The sequence below is a fragment of the Oryzias melastigma genome, linkage group LG21 (assembly GCF_002922805.2).
Source record: "Oryzias melastigma strain HK-1 linkage group LG21, ASM292280v2, whole genome shotgun sequence".
Classification (NCBI taxonomy): domain Eukaryota; kingdom Metazoa; phylum Chordata; class Actinopteri; order Beloniformes; family Adrianichthyidae; genus Oryzias; species Oryzias melastigma.
The window spans coordinates 16,985,484-17,005,780 of record NC_050532.1 but is presented as its reverse complement, the minus strand read 5'-3'; the positions used below and the strand labels follow the sequence as shown (position 1 = coordinate 17,005,780).

Below are 20,297 nucleotides of genomic sequence, written 5' to 3'. Positions count from 1 at the left end.
AAAATGCCACATTTTTGCTTTTTTGCATGGTTTGTCATCACTTAAATCACATTTGGCACAACAGATATCACCAAAAATAAAGAAATCAATCACTAGATTCTTTTTAATCGCATTTATTTTATGTCATATCCTTGAGAGAAAATCCTGCAAACAGAAAAGTTACTAAAACTGTTTTGTAAATAAGCCTCAGTTTGGACATTCCTCTTATTCTCACATTGACGTAAACAAGGCGAGAATGAGCAGCAGCTGCTGCTGCTGCTGGCACTCGTCGTCGCACTACAGTAGGGTGGCAGTAATGCTCCAAATCTGGGGAGTCACATGCAGGAAACTCCTCCTCCTCATCCTCCTCCCTATACCACCCCCGAAGTGTAGGTAGAAGACCACACATCCACGAGCGAGCACTGCAACCCAGTGCTGACCTTTCAGCTTTTGTTTGCAGGAAAACACACCTATTTGCACACTGCTCTAATAACAGCCTGGAGGTGCTTTTCGGAAATGTGCCACCTGCTAGAAATTATATTTTTAATCTTTAAAGATGATTTCTACAAACTAAAAAAAAGTGACTTTCACTTTCTATATTGGTTTATTTAATATTCACATAAAATGAGAGTTAATTGCAACTTAATTAGTTTTTTTAAAATAGGAAAATACATTTTGACACGCCCACTTTTTTTCCTGCACAGTAGCTTTTATTTACCCACCCTCCTCACACTACTCATGGAGCTCCTTATCATTTGACGAAATACCCCCGCTTTTGCCACCATCATTCATGCCGCTTTAACCCCTCACCCTTCCCCCCGCTGTACTCACCACGCTGCAAGCGCGCGGCGCTCCCGCGTGCACCTCGAAACATTTTGTCTTCATTTTTTTTTTTTTAAAGGGAGATTTTGTTTAGAGGCGGCGCTTGTTGGCTCCAGAGTAGCGTCGTAACGACACTTTTTTCCCCTCTCCCCCCCAGTCCCTGTTGAAAGAGTTTGACCAGGGCCAGAGTTGGTGCTGGGGGGTCGCTTAGGTTTTAGCTTAGTAATAACCAGGGGGTGATTGCTGTTTTTTTTTTTTTATTCTAAAATTTTTTTGTTTTATTTTATTTTTTTCTACTCCACGCCGCCGCTGTCTCTCTCTTGAGATTTGACAGCATTTGGAGATTTTCCTTTCAGATCATGAACAAACTATATGTTGGGAATTTAAGTCCTTCGGTCACTGTCGAGGACTTGCAGCAGCTCTTTGAGGAGAAGCAGCTGCCCGTGGCCGAGCAGGTCCTCCTGAAATCCGGCTATGCTTTTGTGGACTTCCCCGATCAGAACTCGGCCATCAAGGCTATAGAGAACCTCTCCGGTAAGTGTTTGATAAGTGATGCTGTCGGTGACGGGAACGGTTCCCGAGCGACGGCTCAATGATTCTTTCATTGATTATCTCTGGACGGGATTTCCTTCTTTTCTTTTCTTTTTTGCGATCGTGTGCCACCGGAGTTGAGGTGAACGCTCAGTCATGCACGCGCCGGCAGAAATGGGATAAATGATCGATCGCCTTCGCGGGACATTTGCGGGATTCGGTGCTTGGAGAAAAGCCGGACCGTCGTAGCGCAATTCACGCGCACACTAAGCGTTTATTTATATAATTCTTGGGAGATTCCGATAGTGCGGGGTGCTACTTTGCAATCCCCCGCAGGAATGTATGGGATGGTCTGATGGGTCGGGTAGGCACAATTATTTTTCACTTATTTTTTATCTTGATTTTATTAAAGAGAGCCGAGCGAAGCCAGCGCCAAAAACTTGTCGGAACCGTGTTCCGCCGATGTCCGGCTATGTTTTTACGAGGTGTCTTGGAGGTGGGTCACGGGGGTCCGGAGGAAAGAGCTCATAAACAGGTAGCTGGAGGGGGGACGAGGTGAGACGCTAATTCCGTGCTGCGCCAGGCCACTCATCATATGAAGAAAAAAAGAGGGCTCGCGCTTCAAATTCCCAACGTGGAGAATTACCCAATGCAAGAAAGATTACAAGTCTTTCAAAGAGTCTCCTCTTTGATGTTGCATTCTTTACGGAAAAATATCAATGTACTGTGAGAGTGGGAGTGGAAAGCATGGCTGCCCGACCCCCCCACCGCCACCCCAACACTAAATAAGCTCACCATGCAGCATTTTTTGGGTGCTAATAACCTTAATTGTCACCCACAAAATGTCACGCCGTGGTTGTGTTGAAGTAATCTTCTGTGCATTCACCTCCGCCGCGCGCGCAACACGCTCGTGCGCTGGACTTTTTTTTCCTCCACTGTTTGAATGGGGACGCACCTACTTGAAGTGATTCAAAGAGTTCGGGCCTACCCGCGCGCATTGTTTGCTCCTCTGACACACACGTAACTGATTTTTTTATTTTTATTTTTTGCCCCTACAGGTAAAGTTGAATTACACGGAAAGGTGATAGAAGTAGACTACTCTGTTCCCAAAAGACTAAGGTAGGCCCGCGAGCTCACACACACGCGCTCTACTATCTACCATACGCCTATACTGTGTGTTGTGCCCCATGGCAGACTGTGTGTGACCTGTAGGCTTCCGCTGAGAAATATAGCAAGCACGTTTGCCCGTGTTTCTCGCGCGATTTGTGCAATTTCCTCCTTTTTGTTGTTGTTGTTTGGGTGCGTGGCGGAGAAAGTTGGATGTTTTGTGGTGGCGAAACAAAAAGAAAGAAAGCGTCAAAAGAGCAGTTTAAGGCTCTTCATACGTGGAAACACATGGTGGCTTGTACTTTGTCGCGTGATCTGGAGCGAGGCCTGTACCATTCTTAAAAAATTAAATAAAACATGGACACATGCATTTTACGTACACATATGCTTATTTTAAATTAAAAAAAATCTTTCTGATCCCCAAAAAATATAATAACTCCGAAAATGTGAAACTTTCAGCTGTATTCAGTCGTTACTCAACATATACGTGTGAAAAGTGGACCATTCTGCTAGCAAATCTATAGGTTACACTTTTAGAGCACAACCAGGACACCTGTGGGCTCGATAATTCCTTCTTGTTGAGTGAAACAAGAAAAAACCACAAACGATTTATTAAAACTGCACAAAAACAGTTTTTGTTGCATGTAGCGTGACAAAGAGGTACAAATTCAAGCTCCCTCGTGAGAGACCACGTGACTTCTACTTTATGTTCTGCTGCATACATAGTCCTCCCCCCCTTTTTTGGTGCAGCTACTCCTGCATTACACACACCCCGTTTCCGCCATGAATCCCAGTAAAAGAACCTATAGTGATCGAGCTGTCAACTCCCCCCACCCACCAACCAACCACCACTGCTGTACGCCTTGATCTGAGGGCGTTTTGTAAGCTGCAAGGCGCAACATGGTGTCAAAGCTTGCGCCACTTCCCTCACTTCTTCATGGACATGCTGGAGAGCCTCATAATGGCTGCCATCATGGCCCCGCGCGCTGCACGCCTATAGGCGGAAATCCATTCATCCATACATGTGACTCCCTGCATGGGTGTGCTGCAGCTCAACTGAAGGCCTTCAAGAAAGAGGAAAAAACTAAATGAAATCCTCGCCATGTCGGTGGGGTCTGAAGAAAGAAGGACGGATATTTCAGCGTGTTTACAGCAGGGCGGTTGTTGAGTTTTTTTTCTATAATGCTTTGCCACGTTGGAAATTTAAACACGAATTCTCATTTTGTTTTTTAATGCTAAATGACAGAACATTTTCTCATTTAAAACCCACATTCACAATTAAAAACCCTTTAAAAGTATAATTATTTATTTCATGTTAACACTGGAAATGCATCAAACAAAGTAAAAAAAAGATTTTTAAATGAACTATCTTTAATTTTTTCAAATATTAAAAATTATTAATTAGGTAAAAAATAATGTGATTTTAAATGCATTTGGAATTGTTTAGCAGAGCTATAGAAAAAATAAACTACAACATTTTAGTTTTTTAATTATGTATTATTTAGAAAGCTGTGCTAGCTTTCAGAGTCATTTGAAGGCCTGTGATATGCTTGCAGTGTGTTTACATTCTACTTGGTTGTGTAATATATTTTCTGTGCATGTATAAGGGTTTAAAGACAAAAATAAAATAGTTTTATTTTTATTTCTAGAATATATCGGTTTACACTTTTGAGTTTTCTGTCTTTGCGGTGACATTTTTTGAGGAGAGCTGTTTTATTAGAAGGATAAGGCCTTTGAAGCACTGTGAAAAGTTTGTTGACTTGGTTTTGAGTACTTTGTGAAGCTCTTTCTAATTTTATTGATTTATATTTACTTTTTTTGTTAATTAAGCTTTCTACTTTCAATTAGTAAAAGCTTTTTACAGTTTTTATTCTTCAAAATCATTGTAATTAGTTGTATTAGTTAATATCGATTAATTTTTTTATTTGAAATCATTTAAAAGTTTTTTAATCTGTTTTGTCAATTAAAAAAACGATAAATTATTTTAAAATATATGTTTCAGTCAAATTATATCTGCTTAAAATCACACTTTTGTCAATTTTGTTTTGTATGCTTTGATGTGCTTTTAAATCAGCTTTATTGATAATAGTAAGTTTTTGGGTTACATGTTATATTTTATTTAATAAGATACAACAAAAAATTTTATAAAAAACAAAACCTTTTAATGTTTTTATGAATAGGTACATATTTGATTAATTTAGATCATTTTAAAAAGCTAAACAAAAACAATTCTCACATTTTGGTTTTTGTAAATTGTTGCGCAAAATTGTTAGATTATTACACATAATCAAAATGCAGTAAAAAAAAGCTGCTAACTAGTTGTTAATTGATGTTAGTGCTTCATTAAAAGTGTATTAAATAAATAAACTGGCTAACAAAAACCATGAATCTCTGAGTGTGATCTGCTATCAGTATTAAAAGCAAAAGAGATAAACACATTAACGGCTTCCTGTCTGCAAAGTGTTTGTTTAGTTGGTCAACAGTTAGTAGTGACACAAAAGACACTTTTTTTTTTCAATGGGAGGCAAATAATAGCTCATATTAAATAAAAGTTACACCTTTTTGGTTAAAAAAATGAAATTAAAATAATTTTTTTCTGCTTATTTGGACCGAAAACAATGTAATTTTATTTCCTTCCCCTTTTTTCCCCTTCCTCTAAATTGATACAGATCTGTAAACATCTGCATTGCACCACAGGGTTGCCCGTGCAGATGTGTGTGTTCGCCGTGCACACTGAGTCAAAACAGAGGAACACGATAGTCATCAGTTGATCCACTTTTGAATCCATTAATACTCCCCAGTTGATCGAGGGAAGCTCTCCGGTTCAGGCTCTGACAGCAGAAACCGCGTCTGCTGAAACCCTCATCCCGCCTCTGCTCACCTGTCCAGGAGGAAGGATCGCACAAAGTGATCTGCGTTGTGGAGCAAATGCCTCGAAGCATCTCTGATGTATATATATATTTTGTTATTTTAGTCTTAAAAATTTTATTTGTTCCTGAAAAACAGACAAACAAAATCTTCTTTCTTGTAGTGGATGAGCCGAAGGCTTCTGTTTCCATCGTTGCCAGGCCGCTCCATTTAAATCCCACCGATTCTCCCCTGAATTTGTATAGTAATTATTTACTTTTTCTTGAAAGCAGAGTTTTTCCCCTGAAGAGATCGTAGACTTGCTGTTGCAACAGAGTACATAGCTTAAGGGAGCTGTGGAGATTAGATGCAAGAGAATTGTAAATTCATTGTACATCAAAAATCACGGTTTAAACTCCCTGAGAGCTAAAAAAAATAAAATAATATTTTTATCTTTAATTCAACGCTTGCATGTATATCACAAAAGCATTTCTCAATGCATTGTTCATTAGGTTATTATTCACATTCCATTCAAGCCGCTTGCATGACTAAAAATGCTACAGTGGAATTACACCCTTTTACAAACAGGCTTAAATGTTGGGCCTGACGACTCCCTGGAGGAGGTGTGGAAGGTGTGGCTGCAGGGAGGGGGACTCACTTGATGAGTTTATGTCTTGCTAAGTGGACTACAAATACAGGACTGTTTGCCACCCGTGTAGTTTTCACCTGGAAAATGGGACAGGTTCAGTCAGTGACAAAGAAGGGAAAGTTCCACCTTTTATTTTTGAGTTTTTATAAACTCCAGAATGTCTCACCCTCTTACTGATTACATTAATGGAAAGCCGGTTTATGCTGGGATCAAAATAAAGTGTCATTGATCGGGAGATGAGTCGTAAATCCTCCTTTTACTGAGCTTTTTTCGTTTTTGCTGGAGCTGCCAGCTGGGGGAGAATTTGCCCCTGGTGATATATTGTCTGTCTCGCTGAGGTCAGCCCCTGTTTGTAGAGACGAACAGAAAAAGTTGTATTCTGGCTCTCCTCTTATCATCTCTGGAAAGTTGTATCTGCAGTGCTCTCAGTGGCACACTTGTCTGCAAGGTATGCAGCACAAAAACATGTGTTATCCCAGCTATAAAAGATCTGCATTGTTTGGAACAGGTGTGTAAAGGTGCGGAGGAATTGCTGAAATCTTAAATGTGTTGGCCGAAAATGAGTTGCAATTGTGCACTTTAAAAGTTTACAGCAGGTTTCCTTCCCTTTTGTCGCTTAGTGTGCGTCTCCTGTTTTTTGTTGTGCTGGATGAGGAAAAGAACTCAACAGTTTTGTAGGAATCGCAAAAAAGAAGATTCAAAAATTCATTCTGGATATCAAGTTTAAAGATTAAAGTTTGCCGGACCTTCCAGGGTGTGGTTTCCACAGAGAGGACCGGGCAGCTGAGGAGCTGAGCAGGTGGCATTTCTCAGCCAGACAAGCCTTGTCCTTGCCTCATATCATCACCATATAAAACTGCTACGCTAGTACAACCTAAAACCTCTGATGGGATTTGAACAGGTGAAAGGTCCCGAGGAGCCAATCAGGGTTTGACATGGAGCGAACCAGTGGCTGAAGTGCTCTTAACCACGGCTGCATGCCAACCCTCACTTGGTGCTTTTTTTTTTTTTTTTTTTTTTCTTTTTAAAGACGTTGAGGCCAGAATTGGAACCACAGGATCAGGATCTGATTCCTTTGGGAATCGAATACGGAAGCGACAGGCTACGAGCTTATTAATACTGTGGATTGATTTTTTTAAACTGTTAGAGGATGTGGTTGAAACTGAGTCTGAACCTCTGTGTTAGTAATCCCTTGTGGAAAAAAATGCAAAAGAAAAAGATATTAAAAGAATGTCAGGCAAAGGCGGATGAAAGAGTTTTTGAACTAAGAATTAAAGCTTAAAAGAATTAGGTAAAATAAGATGCTACACATAGATGCAAGAATCAAATAGTTATTTTTTCAGGGATTCCCAGATGTATTTTGGAATCAAATTTCTCCCAGCAATCTAATGTGGTTTAACAACTTTGCTTTAATGATAGAAACAAGTTTAGAACTGGTTCAGCGCATCAAGCCTTTGCAACGTGCTGTGATGGAAAGTAGTGCTGACATCACATCGCTAATGAATAAAGTATTCCAGTCAATACTGATCAGCTACAGAAGGACTTGGAAAAGGTAGACATGACAAGAGAAAAAAAAAACAAGACAGGAAGTCTTTGAGTATGGGTTCTAGGCTTGGTTGTTCTGGTTCAGAAAGACAGCAAGATTGATGCTATGGCTTCATTTAGTGGAATAAACAAGTCTAGTGTCTAACTTTTTATAACTAGAATCAGATCAATGTTTTGACTTTCAAGAAAAAATGGAAGAAAATGGTTCAACTGTTGGCTAAAATGCTTCAGAATTTGTATTTTTTATTATAAAGGTGTCTTATCTGTGCTATCATACAAATACATACATTAAAAATGATGTTTTTTAAGCTTGAGTGGACATTTTCCTGAAAATATTCAAACTCACAGATGTAAAATTTAATTGTGAAATGTCCATCTCTAGTTGTCAAGCAGCAACATGTCTTTGCTTTTGTCCTCAATTTAGTGGTCCCTGTTCTTTTGGGAGCGTCTGGTGACACCAGTGTTTTTGCTGTCGAAAATGCAGAGAGATGTCAGAATTGCTGTCTTTTGACATTTACAGCATTCAGATGTGGGAGCGAAGCGGTGCCTTTTGTGCGTCGTAAATGCGCGTGTCCATGTGTGTTTACAGGTCACGCTGTATTCAGCTCCGACTGTTCCAGGTTAGATTCTCCGCGTTGCCATGGGAACCACTTTTGAGTGGTTTGCAGAGTTGAAGAAACAGACCTTGAATGATGAAGGCTTTTTTTTTAAATTACACCTAAGTTTCTTTTTTTTTTGTTATTTTAGTTATTTATTTACACTTCCATCAAAGATAGTCGGGGAAGAAAACTGAGTTTTCTGGAAGACATCCTGAGTTTCAGGCAGCCAATAAGAATTGAGATGGCTTACAGAGTTTTCTGATTACAAGTTAAGTTTGCCTTCCTTTAAAAGCCATTCATTCGTTAGAGACTGAATTAATTATGTCAAAAAATGAAATTTGACATGAATTCGTTAGAGACCAGTAGAAGGCCATCTACTGGTCCCAGCTGCAGTCCTCACACCGGTGCCCAGCTGTGTGCCACTGGCTCTCCTTATAGACACTGCAGTGCTGATTCTATATGACAGTGAGTTTGTACTCCTTTTCTGGTCCTAAGTATAACAGGAACAAACTGCTGAAAGGCTGTCCATCCTATTGCTGAATCGGAGCTGTCATTTCCATCCTTTTCCATATGTATTCCGCGGAAGCCGAGAAACCCCATCACCAAGAACACAACAAGTCCCACAGCTGAGGCTCCAACACAACCTGGAGCACAGTCCGACCATTGTGCTACTTCTGTCTCTGACGGAAAGGAAAGACACGGAAAGGACTTCCGAGTGCAAACGAGTACATGCATGCTTATGCTTTTCTCCTGCTGCAGTGGTTCTGCTCCAGAAAAGAGAGCAGTGCTGATAGAGGGCAGCATTTCTGCCCTCACCGGTGAAGCTGTTTGTGTCTTTTTTGTAGCATCTGATTCAAAAACAGTCAAATATCTAACTTGTCCCTACTCTGCCATGTTCATTTTTACATTAATCTTGGGTTAAGTACCTTTAAATGAAAGGTAACCTCTATTACTTCAAATCAAAACCTTAAATTACCAATAACACTACATCCAACTCTAAATGGAATAGACTCAGTAAAAAAAAGGTTATTTTCAACTGTCATGGAAACTACTTTTAACATTTCATGGAATAATACAGTATCTCGAGTCTTATCTTTTGGTGGGATGATGTTTTCAACGTACAATGATACCCATTTTCTATTGACTGTATGTGAGGATGAACAGAATATGTTACTCCTGTATCTGACCCATTTGAAGCCATTTTTTTTTAGAAACTTTTGGCTATTTTATACAATTATTCGAATAGTAAAATATGCAGAACAAATGAGCTTAAGCCATCTTGGAGCTATAGCTTTAGTCTATTTGTTTGTAAATTTGCCCTGTCTTCAGTTAGTTTTACTAAAAAAAAACTGCCTCAAGGAGGAAGTCATGGGGACTCAAATCCTAATGAGATGAAGTGGAGGGGAACAGGTGATCATCAAACCAGTGTAATAAAGTGCATATGTACCAAGAGGTTTTATTAAACTTGTTATAGATAAACATCCATTCATCTTCTGAACCTGCTGAATCCCTTTTGGGGTAGTACGGTTGCTGGAGCCTATCCCAGCTATTGTTGGGACCCTGGACAGGTCGCCAGATCCAAAGGGACAATTCAGAGCCTTCGATTAACCTATGAAGCATGTTTTTGGACTTTTGGGAAGAAGCTAGAGTGCCCAGAGGCAAAAGTGCTAACCGCTATGCCACTGTGCAGTCCCTCTATATAAACAAATGGAGAAAATTGTATTATAATATAGCTGCCTGATCCTGAGCTCAGACGTGAGTCGAGTAATGTGGGCCAGGCAGGTGCTGGAGAGCCGGACGTCTTCATTTGTCTTCTTGCCGTGTGACCCAGCATCCACCAGTACTTGGTCATTTAGGAGGAAAAGACTGTTAGTACTATATAGGGCAAAATAATCTGAAATAAAACACGCAATTAAAGTGATTCATTTTTATTATTTCACTTTTTACAATAAGATTAGATTGAGATGAAAGAATTAAATCATTTTTCTCTAAAAAAATCTACATGTTAGTTGTCATGCAGATCTGTTCAGTTTCACTTGTGCGGCAGCCGCTGTGATGGTGTGGTTTTACTCCACACCAAGAGTTACTGGAAGTCAGAGCTGAGGTTTTCAGGATGCCATATTCCCAGTTTTGCAAAATCCTATTAATAAGTAAAGGCAGCATGTGCACAAAATCCATCCTTGAACAGCTTTGATAGCAGTGGATTGATTGATTGGTATTTGGGCTTAAATCACAATCCTCCTTGATTTTCATTGGATAGAACACTGCCCACTGGTCCACCAGTGTGACACCCCACTCCACAAACTGTATTCTGATGACTGATGAATAGTCAGGTTAAATAAGACCCATATCTAATTTAAACTGAAGAGTGTGTCCATGGCAAAGCGTGGTTGAAGGACCTCAGGGCAGAACTGCAGGCATCTTCAACTCACCAGGTTGGTAAATATTTGATGCCGGATCAGCCATGCATGTGTTCTTGTGGAGGGGAGGTAGAAGTTAATGAGGTCTTAGCTACAAGCCCATATATTGTGTGCCAAATGCACTTTTTTCTGTTCTTGTACTCGTTCAGGGATTTTTTTTTTTGTTGTTGTTGTAGATGCTGTTGCTGATCGCCCCTCGCTCAGGCGTTTCTCCCCACCTCCTCTTTACACGTGCACATGTGTCAGCGTAGCACCTAAAAAGATGGAGAGCATCAATTATCACTCTGCCTTCTCCAGCTTGTAACTCCGCAGCTCTCCTGGCACGGAGAGGCAGCGCAGAACGAAGTGGAGTCTCTAAGCATATAGTACAACTGTTTGTTATGCACTGTAAGCTGAATGTGAGACACCTTATTGGACGGAGTAGTGAAGCTGTAGTTGCCTCCATTCAGAGCTTTTCAGATGCCTTTGGTCTCAAAGTGGTGCTGGCAGCCGACCGCTTTCCTGTCGCCGTGCGTCGGTTGACTTCACAGATGAAGAACGACAAGCATCAAAGGCTGCAGATAGACAGCAGTGCAGATTGAGAAAGGTAATGCGGCACATGTGCAGCTCTTGAAGGCAAACTGATCCTACGGGACGCGTTTGTTCTCCATCTTTACAGGCGTAATCGTTGCGCCCCTTGATGGATGCCCGCCCACCTAAAAGCATTTGTAGGGCGTTCAGAGCGTCGCCGCACACTGTCAAAGACTGCTGCTCACATAAACATACAAATTACCGACGTAGCACCAGACGAAACAGAGATCTGAGTTGCTTTAGTTCATTTATTTATTTGTTTTTGCTCATTTTGATGGGAAGTTCCACGCGTGTCGACGTCACACTCCCGATGACGTCCACACGCGACCAACGACAGCGATCTTATTACGGTTCTGTGTTTGTGGCACGCTCGTATCTTTGGGTTTTTCAGAGCTGCACCCCCACAGTAACCCCTTCAACATAATTGGGGTGTTTGTTAAAGAGGCAAACCAGCCTTGTGTGCTCTCTGCCAGCACTGATGAAAGGAAGCCGGCCTGTAAGTGCTTGCAGATTTGTTTTGGAGTTTCTGTGAAAAAAAAGTGATGCAGGACGGAGCTCAGGGTGGGAAGAACTCGTTAACAGGGAGTTGACCATTTCTCAAATAAGATTCGGAAGATTTACAATTATATTGAACATTTCAGCTTCTGCAGACGACGTTTCTGTTATCTGTCTCGCTGCAAACATTCCCACGTTCTCTTCCTGCACAGATTCCCAAGAGGAGATATTGATGTCAACGCTGGATATTTCATAGCTATTTATCATATATTGATCAGGACTGTCGTCCCTAAGAGCTGCTCGGACAATTGAATTAGTCTTCATTCCCACAACGGCATTGGGCATCCGGTGACCTCCTCTCTCTGAAACACACACACCCACTGCTCTGCATATCTCGTCTCCACTTCCTGTTTGGCCTCCTGCCACTTTTCACAGAGTAGGTCGAGCCACACAATGTACACTTTTGTAAAAAAATGCTATCAGAACAGTTGGATTCACCATCCTGGATCCCTGTTTCTGTCACTGCACACCCCTCTTTCTTTCTGAGCTCCTACCTTAAACCTGTTAGACCTGCACCCCCCCTCCCCAGACGGCAGCATAAGTGCGTCCCATATACATAATCCCACCACCTTCAAATCTCTTGATGGCTTATCGAAGTAATGCCTCTTCATTTACTTTGCCACACTCCACTCACCTTCCGTGAGTGCTTCCAGTCTCCATCCGTCCCACTCACACACCAAGAGAATAAAGAGGCGTCAGCACTACTATTGAATCCCCGTGAAATACAAAAAAAAAAAAAAAGAGTGTTTTCCTGCTTTTGGTGTGCTTGTTTCCATTCAAATGAGTTACATCAGGACAGATATACATCCAGAGTTCGCCAGTTATTATGTCAATTGCTTTAATCTATCAGGATAGATTATTGGAGCTGGGTATCGATAATAATTTCCAGAAACGATTCGATTCCGATTTTTCTATTTTTTCTTTCGATCCTCTCAATTAAATCCCATACAATTGACCTTACACATTTAGACACAATTGTTTAGAAATACATTAATAATTCATTATATGTTTTGAATATATTTATTTTAATCTGATAGAGTTCACATACTGTAAAATGTATTAGTGAAATAACGAGATTCTTAATATCATACAGTTTTACATGGATCCTCAAAAGGAGAAATTCTAACAAAAATGTTCAGATCATTAACCATGTAAACATTGTTCTGCTTCTCCAGGAGCGTGTTTCAATTTGGCCACTAGGTGGAGCTTGCGCTATAGCATTACACCTTATTCCGGAAGAAGAAGAAAGTATGTGCTAAAAACTGTTTTTAGACCACAAATGGTTGCTTTAAAAAATATTTCCTTTAAAGAGTTTAGAAAATTCATACCTGTGAGTTTATAAATTAGCCGTCCTATGGGAAATTCCATTAAACGTTAGGATCAAGTTAGCAGACTTTAACCTTATATGCTAAATTGATTTTTAATTTTTATGAATTGATTATTGATCTATCGAGCTTAAATCAATTAAAATCGATTAATCGATTTTATTAACCCAGCCCTATAGATTACTTCAGAGCTTATTTTTTAAGGTATGAGAGAACGGTGTGAATAAATTATTATTATTTTGACGTTTAAATACATAATCTTTAACATACTGTAACTTTCCAACTGATCAACGTTATTCCAGTAGATTCAGAATCTACTGGAATAACGTTGATTGTGTAAAGAACTAAAAAAATGAGAGTAAATCAAAGAAGATTAACACTGGAGCTCCATTGTTAAAGGGTGAAGGGAAAAAAAGTCAGGTATATAGAGAAGAAGGAGACTGAACTTGTCGCACAGTAAACGACAAGCTTGACTTTTGATTTTTCTGCGTCTCCAAAAGCTCCGGGACACCTCGGTGACAGCAGCTGTGAGTGGCGAGGGTGTCCTTTCCACGCTGCTTCTCAGAGGTTGAACCTGCACCTGCCTCCAGCTGGTTCCTCTTTTTTTTTTTTTTCTCTCCCTGTTGAAGAAACTTCCTCGCTCGGAGGTGCTTGTGTGTAGAACGGGTAGAACAGGCTCTGGGAGGAAGCAGAAAGACAGGGAGAAAGAACAGTTTTAAAGGCTTGTTATGGTGTGTGCAGTTACCCTGCTCGGACTCTGACAGGCGAGCTCAGACTTCCTGCTACAGCGTAATACCTTGTGGCTGGCAGATTAAAGGATGAGACCTAAGAAGAAGCAAGCTGCACAATTCAACAGAAGCAGCCATGAGGAGCAGCCGACAGCGGAGCCACGCTGCACCGCCGCAGTATCCACCTGTCAATAGGTCCGGGCACTGAGGTGTGTGACAGGCAGACAGGAGCAGTGCGCCTGCAGAGAGAAGTAGGCACACAGCGGGAGGCTATACATTAGCATTTGTGTTCGACGCGTGAGCTGCATCCCTGTAGGTTGATCTGTCAGTGGGGAGCAGGGACTGAGGAGTCCTCAGATTGTGAAGTAGCTGCTTGGCAGACGTGCAGGACCTGTCATTTCTCTGATAAGTGTTATTTTTTTTAATCTATACGCTTGTGAGACAAGTGGTTGTAGAAATTACAATCTAAGTGCTTTAATTACATTTGCTGCATTTTTGCATGACAGGCTGAAATTACCTTTTTCAGCAAAACTTTTCACACCTCCCACGTGAAAAGACCTGCATGGTTTTTGGTTTTATTAATGCCTCATGTGTGAGAGCATGTTACAACAAGTTTCGGGAGGGTGCGAAGAGACAATATTCATTTGTGGTTTGTATGAGAGTTCCCATTCCATCTTTGTTTTGGCATTTTTTTGCAATGCATTTTTTATTACAGCTGGAGGTACTTTATGGTTATTTACTCTAATTAGGAGCTGTTTTGTTGTTTCTGAAGAGATACATTATTCTCTGAGTTAGTCTTTGTAACTTAAAATATGATCAAAAGAAGAAGAAGAAAAAAACTTGGAAAACGCTTGAGGGAAAAACCTTTGTTTTTGTAAATAGGAATTGAGTTTAGAGGTGCATTTTCAAGTTTTTTCATGGCAGAATCCCCCCCCGCCACATAGAAGCACGACGCTTGAATCTTCCAACACACTCCTGACATGCCGCTCGCATTTATGAACAGCTCTCTGCAGCGTAATCACCTCGTTCTTGCCGCTGTGTCAAACTCGGCTGCGCTGAACAGAAACTGGCACTTTAAAATGTGTGAATGCCTGTTCTGGGATTTAACCACCCCAAGATGTTGGATTTAACTGCACAATTCAGCTAGCTGGTTGAGGGAAACAATTGAAAACGACAAAAACTTTTTAAAAGACAACCAGAAACACCATTATTTTTTTTCGTAGCAGAGCACTCTGCATCATTAGAGTCCGAAACAGAGAGAGTTTGTTGTCATTATGCAGAAATATAACAACATTTCAGTTAAATATGAGTAAAAACAGTTGCAGCAAGAGTAATTAAAGACTCACTCTAATGAAAATCATATTTTTGACATGTTCTTGTAGCATTTTTCTCATGATGGAGGACATATATAAATTTAGGACTAAAACTGCTTTTCTGAGTATTTCTTGATTCAAATCGTGATGGTTTGGGTGCAGTTTAAAAAAGCTCACATTTATGTCAGATTGCCATCCAGATGTGGGCAAAAGCATCGACTTGCAGACAAATAGATCCATTAACGTCTTTATTTTCCTCATCAGAGCTGCCAACTGACTTGAAACTCTAGAGAAGGGGTGGGCAAACTACGGCCCGGGGGCCATATGCGGCCCGTTAAACTATTTAATGTGGCCCAGCAAAAGGGAATAAATTATAATCCTTATCTGTTTTTTTTTCTCCTATAATTGGGGTGTTTCCCCGTAGATGGTGCACTATATGGATGGAGAAGTTATTCTGCATTTCTGTGGTGTTGGAAGAATTGCTATTTAATGTATTCAATCATTCCACAACTACATGAATGCAGCATTTTTTTGATGGTTTTCCTATAAGAACATCAAACCATTGGTGCAATTGGTACTAAAATGAGAACTAAAGTCACAGTTTTGAAATAAAACACAGAAATGTTCCATATTAGTTCAAAATCAAAACATGTTTTTATCCAGAATTGATGTTTTTTCTTTCTCTTATGAGGTAGATTACCAAAACACCCCACGCATCTGGTAATGATCCGACCTTTCTGTCAAAATTTGAAGCCCCTTTTGGCCCACAAGTCAAAAAGTCTGCCCACTCCGGCTCTAGAGTTTGATATCTCTGATCTATATTTGTTAAGATAATGTTAGTTTGGGATCGTGAGGTGCTATAAGCTTGTGATAGAGAGTGTAAACAAATGGTTGATGGGAAATTAGCTGAGGCTAACTTCTGTGTGAATTTCTAATTAGCTCCTGCAGAAAATATATAATCATAGTTAAAGGACTACTGGGAACGATTTTGCAAGAGATAGTTCTAGTGGGACTTTAAGTAGTAGCATAATAAAATCACATTTGTGCAGCTTTTGTTCAAACGTTTCATCATAAAAGCAGCACTGGCTGAAAATTAGTAAAAATTTGCAGCTTTTTACAGAAGCTTAAATATCTTTAAGCTTGTGTTTAGTGAGCATAAATTGTCTAAAACTGAGTTATTGCAGTGACCTCTAATACTGTCATCTGTTGAACCAGTTTGAATTAACCCCATTACGTGGTGACTCTCCGATCCACCCAATTTCCCTGCATACTGACAGAGCTTCCTAATTAACTTTGTACTTTGCATGTAACAGGTGAACAGCTGACACGCAGAGCATCCTTATTCACGTGCTTCTATTAACCAGCTGAATGGGTTTTTGACAGCAAGGAGCAGACGAATGTCAACAGGAAGGCTGTGGCTTCCATTAGAGCGGCATGTGTCTCCCTGCAGCGGCGGCTCGGTAAAAAGCTAATGTGTGAAGAAGAGAAACAGGCGGGCAGGTGAGGCGGCTGAATTCTGATGAGCTCTCAACCGGCGGATAACAGAAGCAGGCAGCTGAGCGGTTCCTTGTGAGCAGCGTTTCTGGTGCCAGAGAAGCCTGTGCTGCTCCTATTTTATATATATATATACTGTATATATACATATATATATAGACTCTTATAAAATGTTTCATACATTTGCAACAGAATATTTACACAAAAAAATGACATATTTTTGTTTAATTTTTTTTTGCTAAGTTGTGTTTATTTGTTTATCTGAATCCCCTTGCAAGGGAGTATTAATTAATCATTAATCATCTTATAGCTGCTGTCTGCATTTTTTTTTGCATACTCAGCTAAACTTAATTGTTGCGGCTCAGATTTCAGTCTGATTGTCTTTTTCAGCTAAAGCAGCAATTGTCCTTGAAAAGTAAAAAAAATTGCCCTCATTTCTGCACCAAAATATCACAACATGCTTGAATATATATGGAATATTTGCTCCTAAAGAAATTCTTTTATCTAAAAAATATGATAAGGATTCTAAAAAATGATTCTATGAAAGAACTGGATTAGAATCTTTCAATAACGCATTACTCCTGACTGAATATCCATCAATATTTTGATCTATGTGAAAGGCTCTCGTCTTTTCAAGTTGAAATATTCAAAATATTACTTCGTTTTTAATTTCACCCTATTCATGAATCCATCCTCATGAGCACATCTCAGCATCAGACGTTGCTGTTTTTCATTTCATAACCTTATTCGAGAGCAAATCTGACACAATACTGTTCTTTTCTTGCACGAGTGTTTTGTTTACTAAGAAAGTCAGAGGAAATGGTACAGTACAGTGACAGCACTGTAAGCGCAGAGGAAACGCAAAGGAAGAATGAACGTAGCGCCCGATCCAGGTCAGATCACGCCGTTCAGCCTCGCTCTTGTGTTCAGCATGCAACCGCACACTGTACCTAACAATCTGCCACACCTTTTTTAAATGTTTGACCAATTGCTTCACATTTTTTTGTTTACCCGAGGAGTCAAAAGGTCAATTTGAGACCATAGCAGTATTGTCTTTTTTTTGTAGCTCTATAGGCAAGAAAACAGACTTTTTTTTAATTAATTGAAACTAAAATATGGACTAATAGTGCAGTGAGTAATATAAGTTTAATAGGATCCTGCCATTGATTTTATTTTATCATCAAAAATGATTTTGTCTCACATGGTAAAAATATTACCAAATGACTGCAGCAGGTTTTTCCTAAAGGGTAAAACCTTATTTTTAGTTTTGAAGTTTAGCTGTGAGTAATTCTGCTGACGTACAGAAAGATAAAATGTTCTGAAAGCATTACTCAGCAACAAAAAAAGTCACTAGAAACTCTTGGTAAAACATAATGCTCGTCAGTCTAAAATAACAACTTAAAAACGTTGTGATGAATATTCATATCTGTCAGAGGACCTCCGTCACATAGAGGGCGGTCTCTTCCTCGGTGCTGACCTGCTGCTACTCCCTTTATGAGATTCCAGGATGTTTAAGTGCTTAAGAGCTTAAAGAGCCAAACCAGAAATTGGGTTAATTCAGATTAGATGAGTCTGTTGTCGAAGCATTAGGACCACCCTTCTACCTGAACGATCGTGTGGCAGCGTTGAAACTTCAGGAGCCTCACAAACAGGCGGGAGTGAACAGCTGTAAATGCGTGTGATCTTTGGATGATCCCATTGTGAAGCACTGCATATTACAGAAGAGATAAGTTTGTAATAAGTGAGTTTTTTTATTGCTCCAGATTGTCTTTTATTTTGAAAAAATCCATCTTTCAGCTTGTTTTTGCTTTAAAGGGAACTTCCTGTGTCTGTTTTGTTCCCGAGTTTGGCCTTCAAGCATTTAGTCAGCCATATTATAGTAGCTGAGTACGAAGAAGATTTTTTTTTGTTGTTTTTTGAATATTATAAAGCTCCAAAGCTGAAACTCTTCAAATATGTATTCCTTTTATGAGTTTGAAAGAAAGGTGAAGCCCTTGTAATATAAACTGGTTTTACTCAGAACAGCCAGTCTGGAGGTTGACAGCTAAATGGAAGCTGGAGTGAAGGAAATGACAAGTAAATGTAAGAAAAAAAAACTTTATCACCCAGGTAAGTCAGATGGGAGATTTTTTAGTTGAGCAGACATGTTCGTGGGAGTACTCTGGAGCTTCCTGCTCGGTACAGAAGAGGCCGAAAGGTCATTCTGGATGTCTTTCTGCTCGCCTAGGGAGAGCCCCCCTCCTCCTCGGGGTGACTTGTGAGCCACCTCTGACATTCAGACAGTGGTGACAGAGGTAAACAAAGCTTTTAAAGGCGTCATTAGACACCAACTTAACAAAACGAGGACAAGTTTAATTATTTATCCTCTATGTTAAAAGAATCATGGTGAAAATCAGCAAAAACAACATTATTATTGTGTTCTGCTTTGTTTTATCATGATTGTTTTTCAGAAACAAACTTGACATGTTTATGAGTTTGCAAGAATAGAAATCGTGTCTATGTTTGTATGTCTGATCCACTATTTTTTCATTTTTTCAAGAGGAATATTTATATCCAGTCGCGTTATTGTAGCCAAGCATCTTATAGCTTGACTCATTTTTTTAAAGGTTTCTGCCTGTTTTTATTCTTAGATCACTTGTCGGTTTAAGGGGCTGCACCAAGCAAACAAAGGAGATTTAGAAAAGAGAGGAACCTGATAGCAGAAGATCTACTTTTTTTGAAGAAAAATAATACCAGCAGTTTTGTAAAGCACAATGCAGAACACTTTTTTATTCTTGGAAGTTCATTATAGGTGTTTTCTTAGTAGTAACCTTTATTTTCTTTCCTTTGTGGCTTCATTTTTCTATTTTTCTGTCATTTGTTGCAGCCTGGCGTTTCTAGATGTGTGCGGACTCCCTCTCAGACTGTTTTTGTTTTGTTTAAATCTTCCTAGCCTCCACTGAAGACGTATAATTTCCCAGCGTCTCACGGCTTGCTCTGAGAGACATGCGCTCTTTATGAATTCATCTCCGTCTATCGCAGCTCTGTGACTCATGTTCGGCAAACGTGAGTTTTTACCGTTTAGGAGGAGGGAGGGAGAAAAAAAAAGAAGACAGCCGTGATTTAGATTTCACACCTTTGCTACATGAGCAGTTATGACTGCATGTAATGGTTATTTGGCCTCCTGGTAAAATAATTGAACAATCAGCAAGCTGTTGCGGCTCCTCGTCTCATAATTCTTTAAGCTTGAATGGTATTAGCAAGTAGCCCAGAGATGCAAATATATTAGAAAGTTTATCACGGGAAAAAAAAAGCGTTTTATTTTTTTAGAGGCTTGTACAAAAGGCTCCTGTAGGGGAAACCCTGTTGTGTTAGGTAAACAGCCTTTTTTCTCACACCTCTCTCTGCCTGTTCTAGTTAAAAAAATCTTTTGAGTGTGCAGTGTGCGTGTGCAGATTCGTTTGCCTGCCTCTGCACAGACACGGTTCCTGACATCGTACAGGTGGGTGCAGCAAATATTAGCTTTTCGACTGCAACCCCGGCCACCCTCAGATACTCAAAACTGAGATTTAGCCGCTTTCCCCTTTTAATCCTCTCTGTCTGTCTTTTGGCAGGCGGCTGCAAACCAGCAGCAGACAGTTTGGTTACATTCAACAAACATTGAGTAACCATCGGCTTCAGTTTGTTTCGTCTGCTTCAGATTCGGGAACGGAGGAGCCGAGGGGGAGCACTGGGTTCACCTTTGATGCAAATGTTATCTCAGCCTGATTTGCATCAAACATAAAGCTGGATGCCAGAGGCAGTAGCCAGCTGTGTGGCAGAGTGGCATGCATT

At 40.1% G+C, this 20,297-nt stretch overlaps 1 protein-coding gene across 3 annotated transcripts in view; it reads left to right on the top strand.

The window, feature by feature from the left end:
- The first annotated feature begins 378 nt into the window (after nt 1–378).
- The window catches only part of igf2bp2a (insulin-like growth factor 2 mRNA binding protein 2a), a 49,065-nt gene continuing 29,146 nt past the window's right edge, over nt 379–20,297 (top strand). For 2 of the 3 annotated variants that reach the window (XM_024286578.2, XM_024286575.2), the window contains exons 1-2: nt 379–1,335; nt 2,391–2,451. In XM_024286578.2, the coding sequence (XP_024142346.1) occupies nt 1,161–1,335; nt 2,391–2,451 (236 nt within the window). In that variant the 5' untranslated portion in view covers nt 379–1,160. The other variant, XM_036209604.1, reaches the window with a different exon arrangement.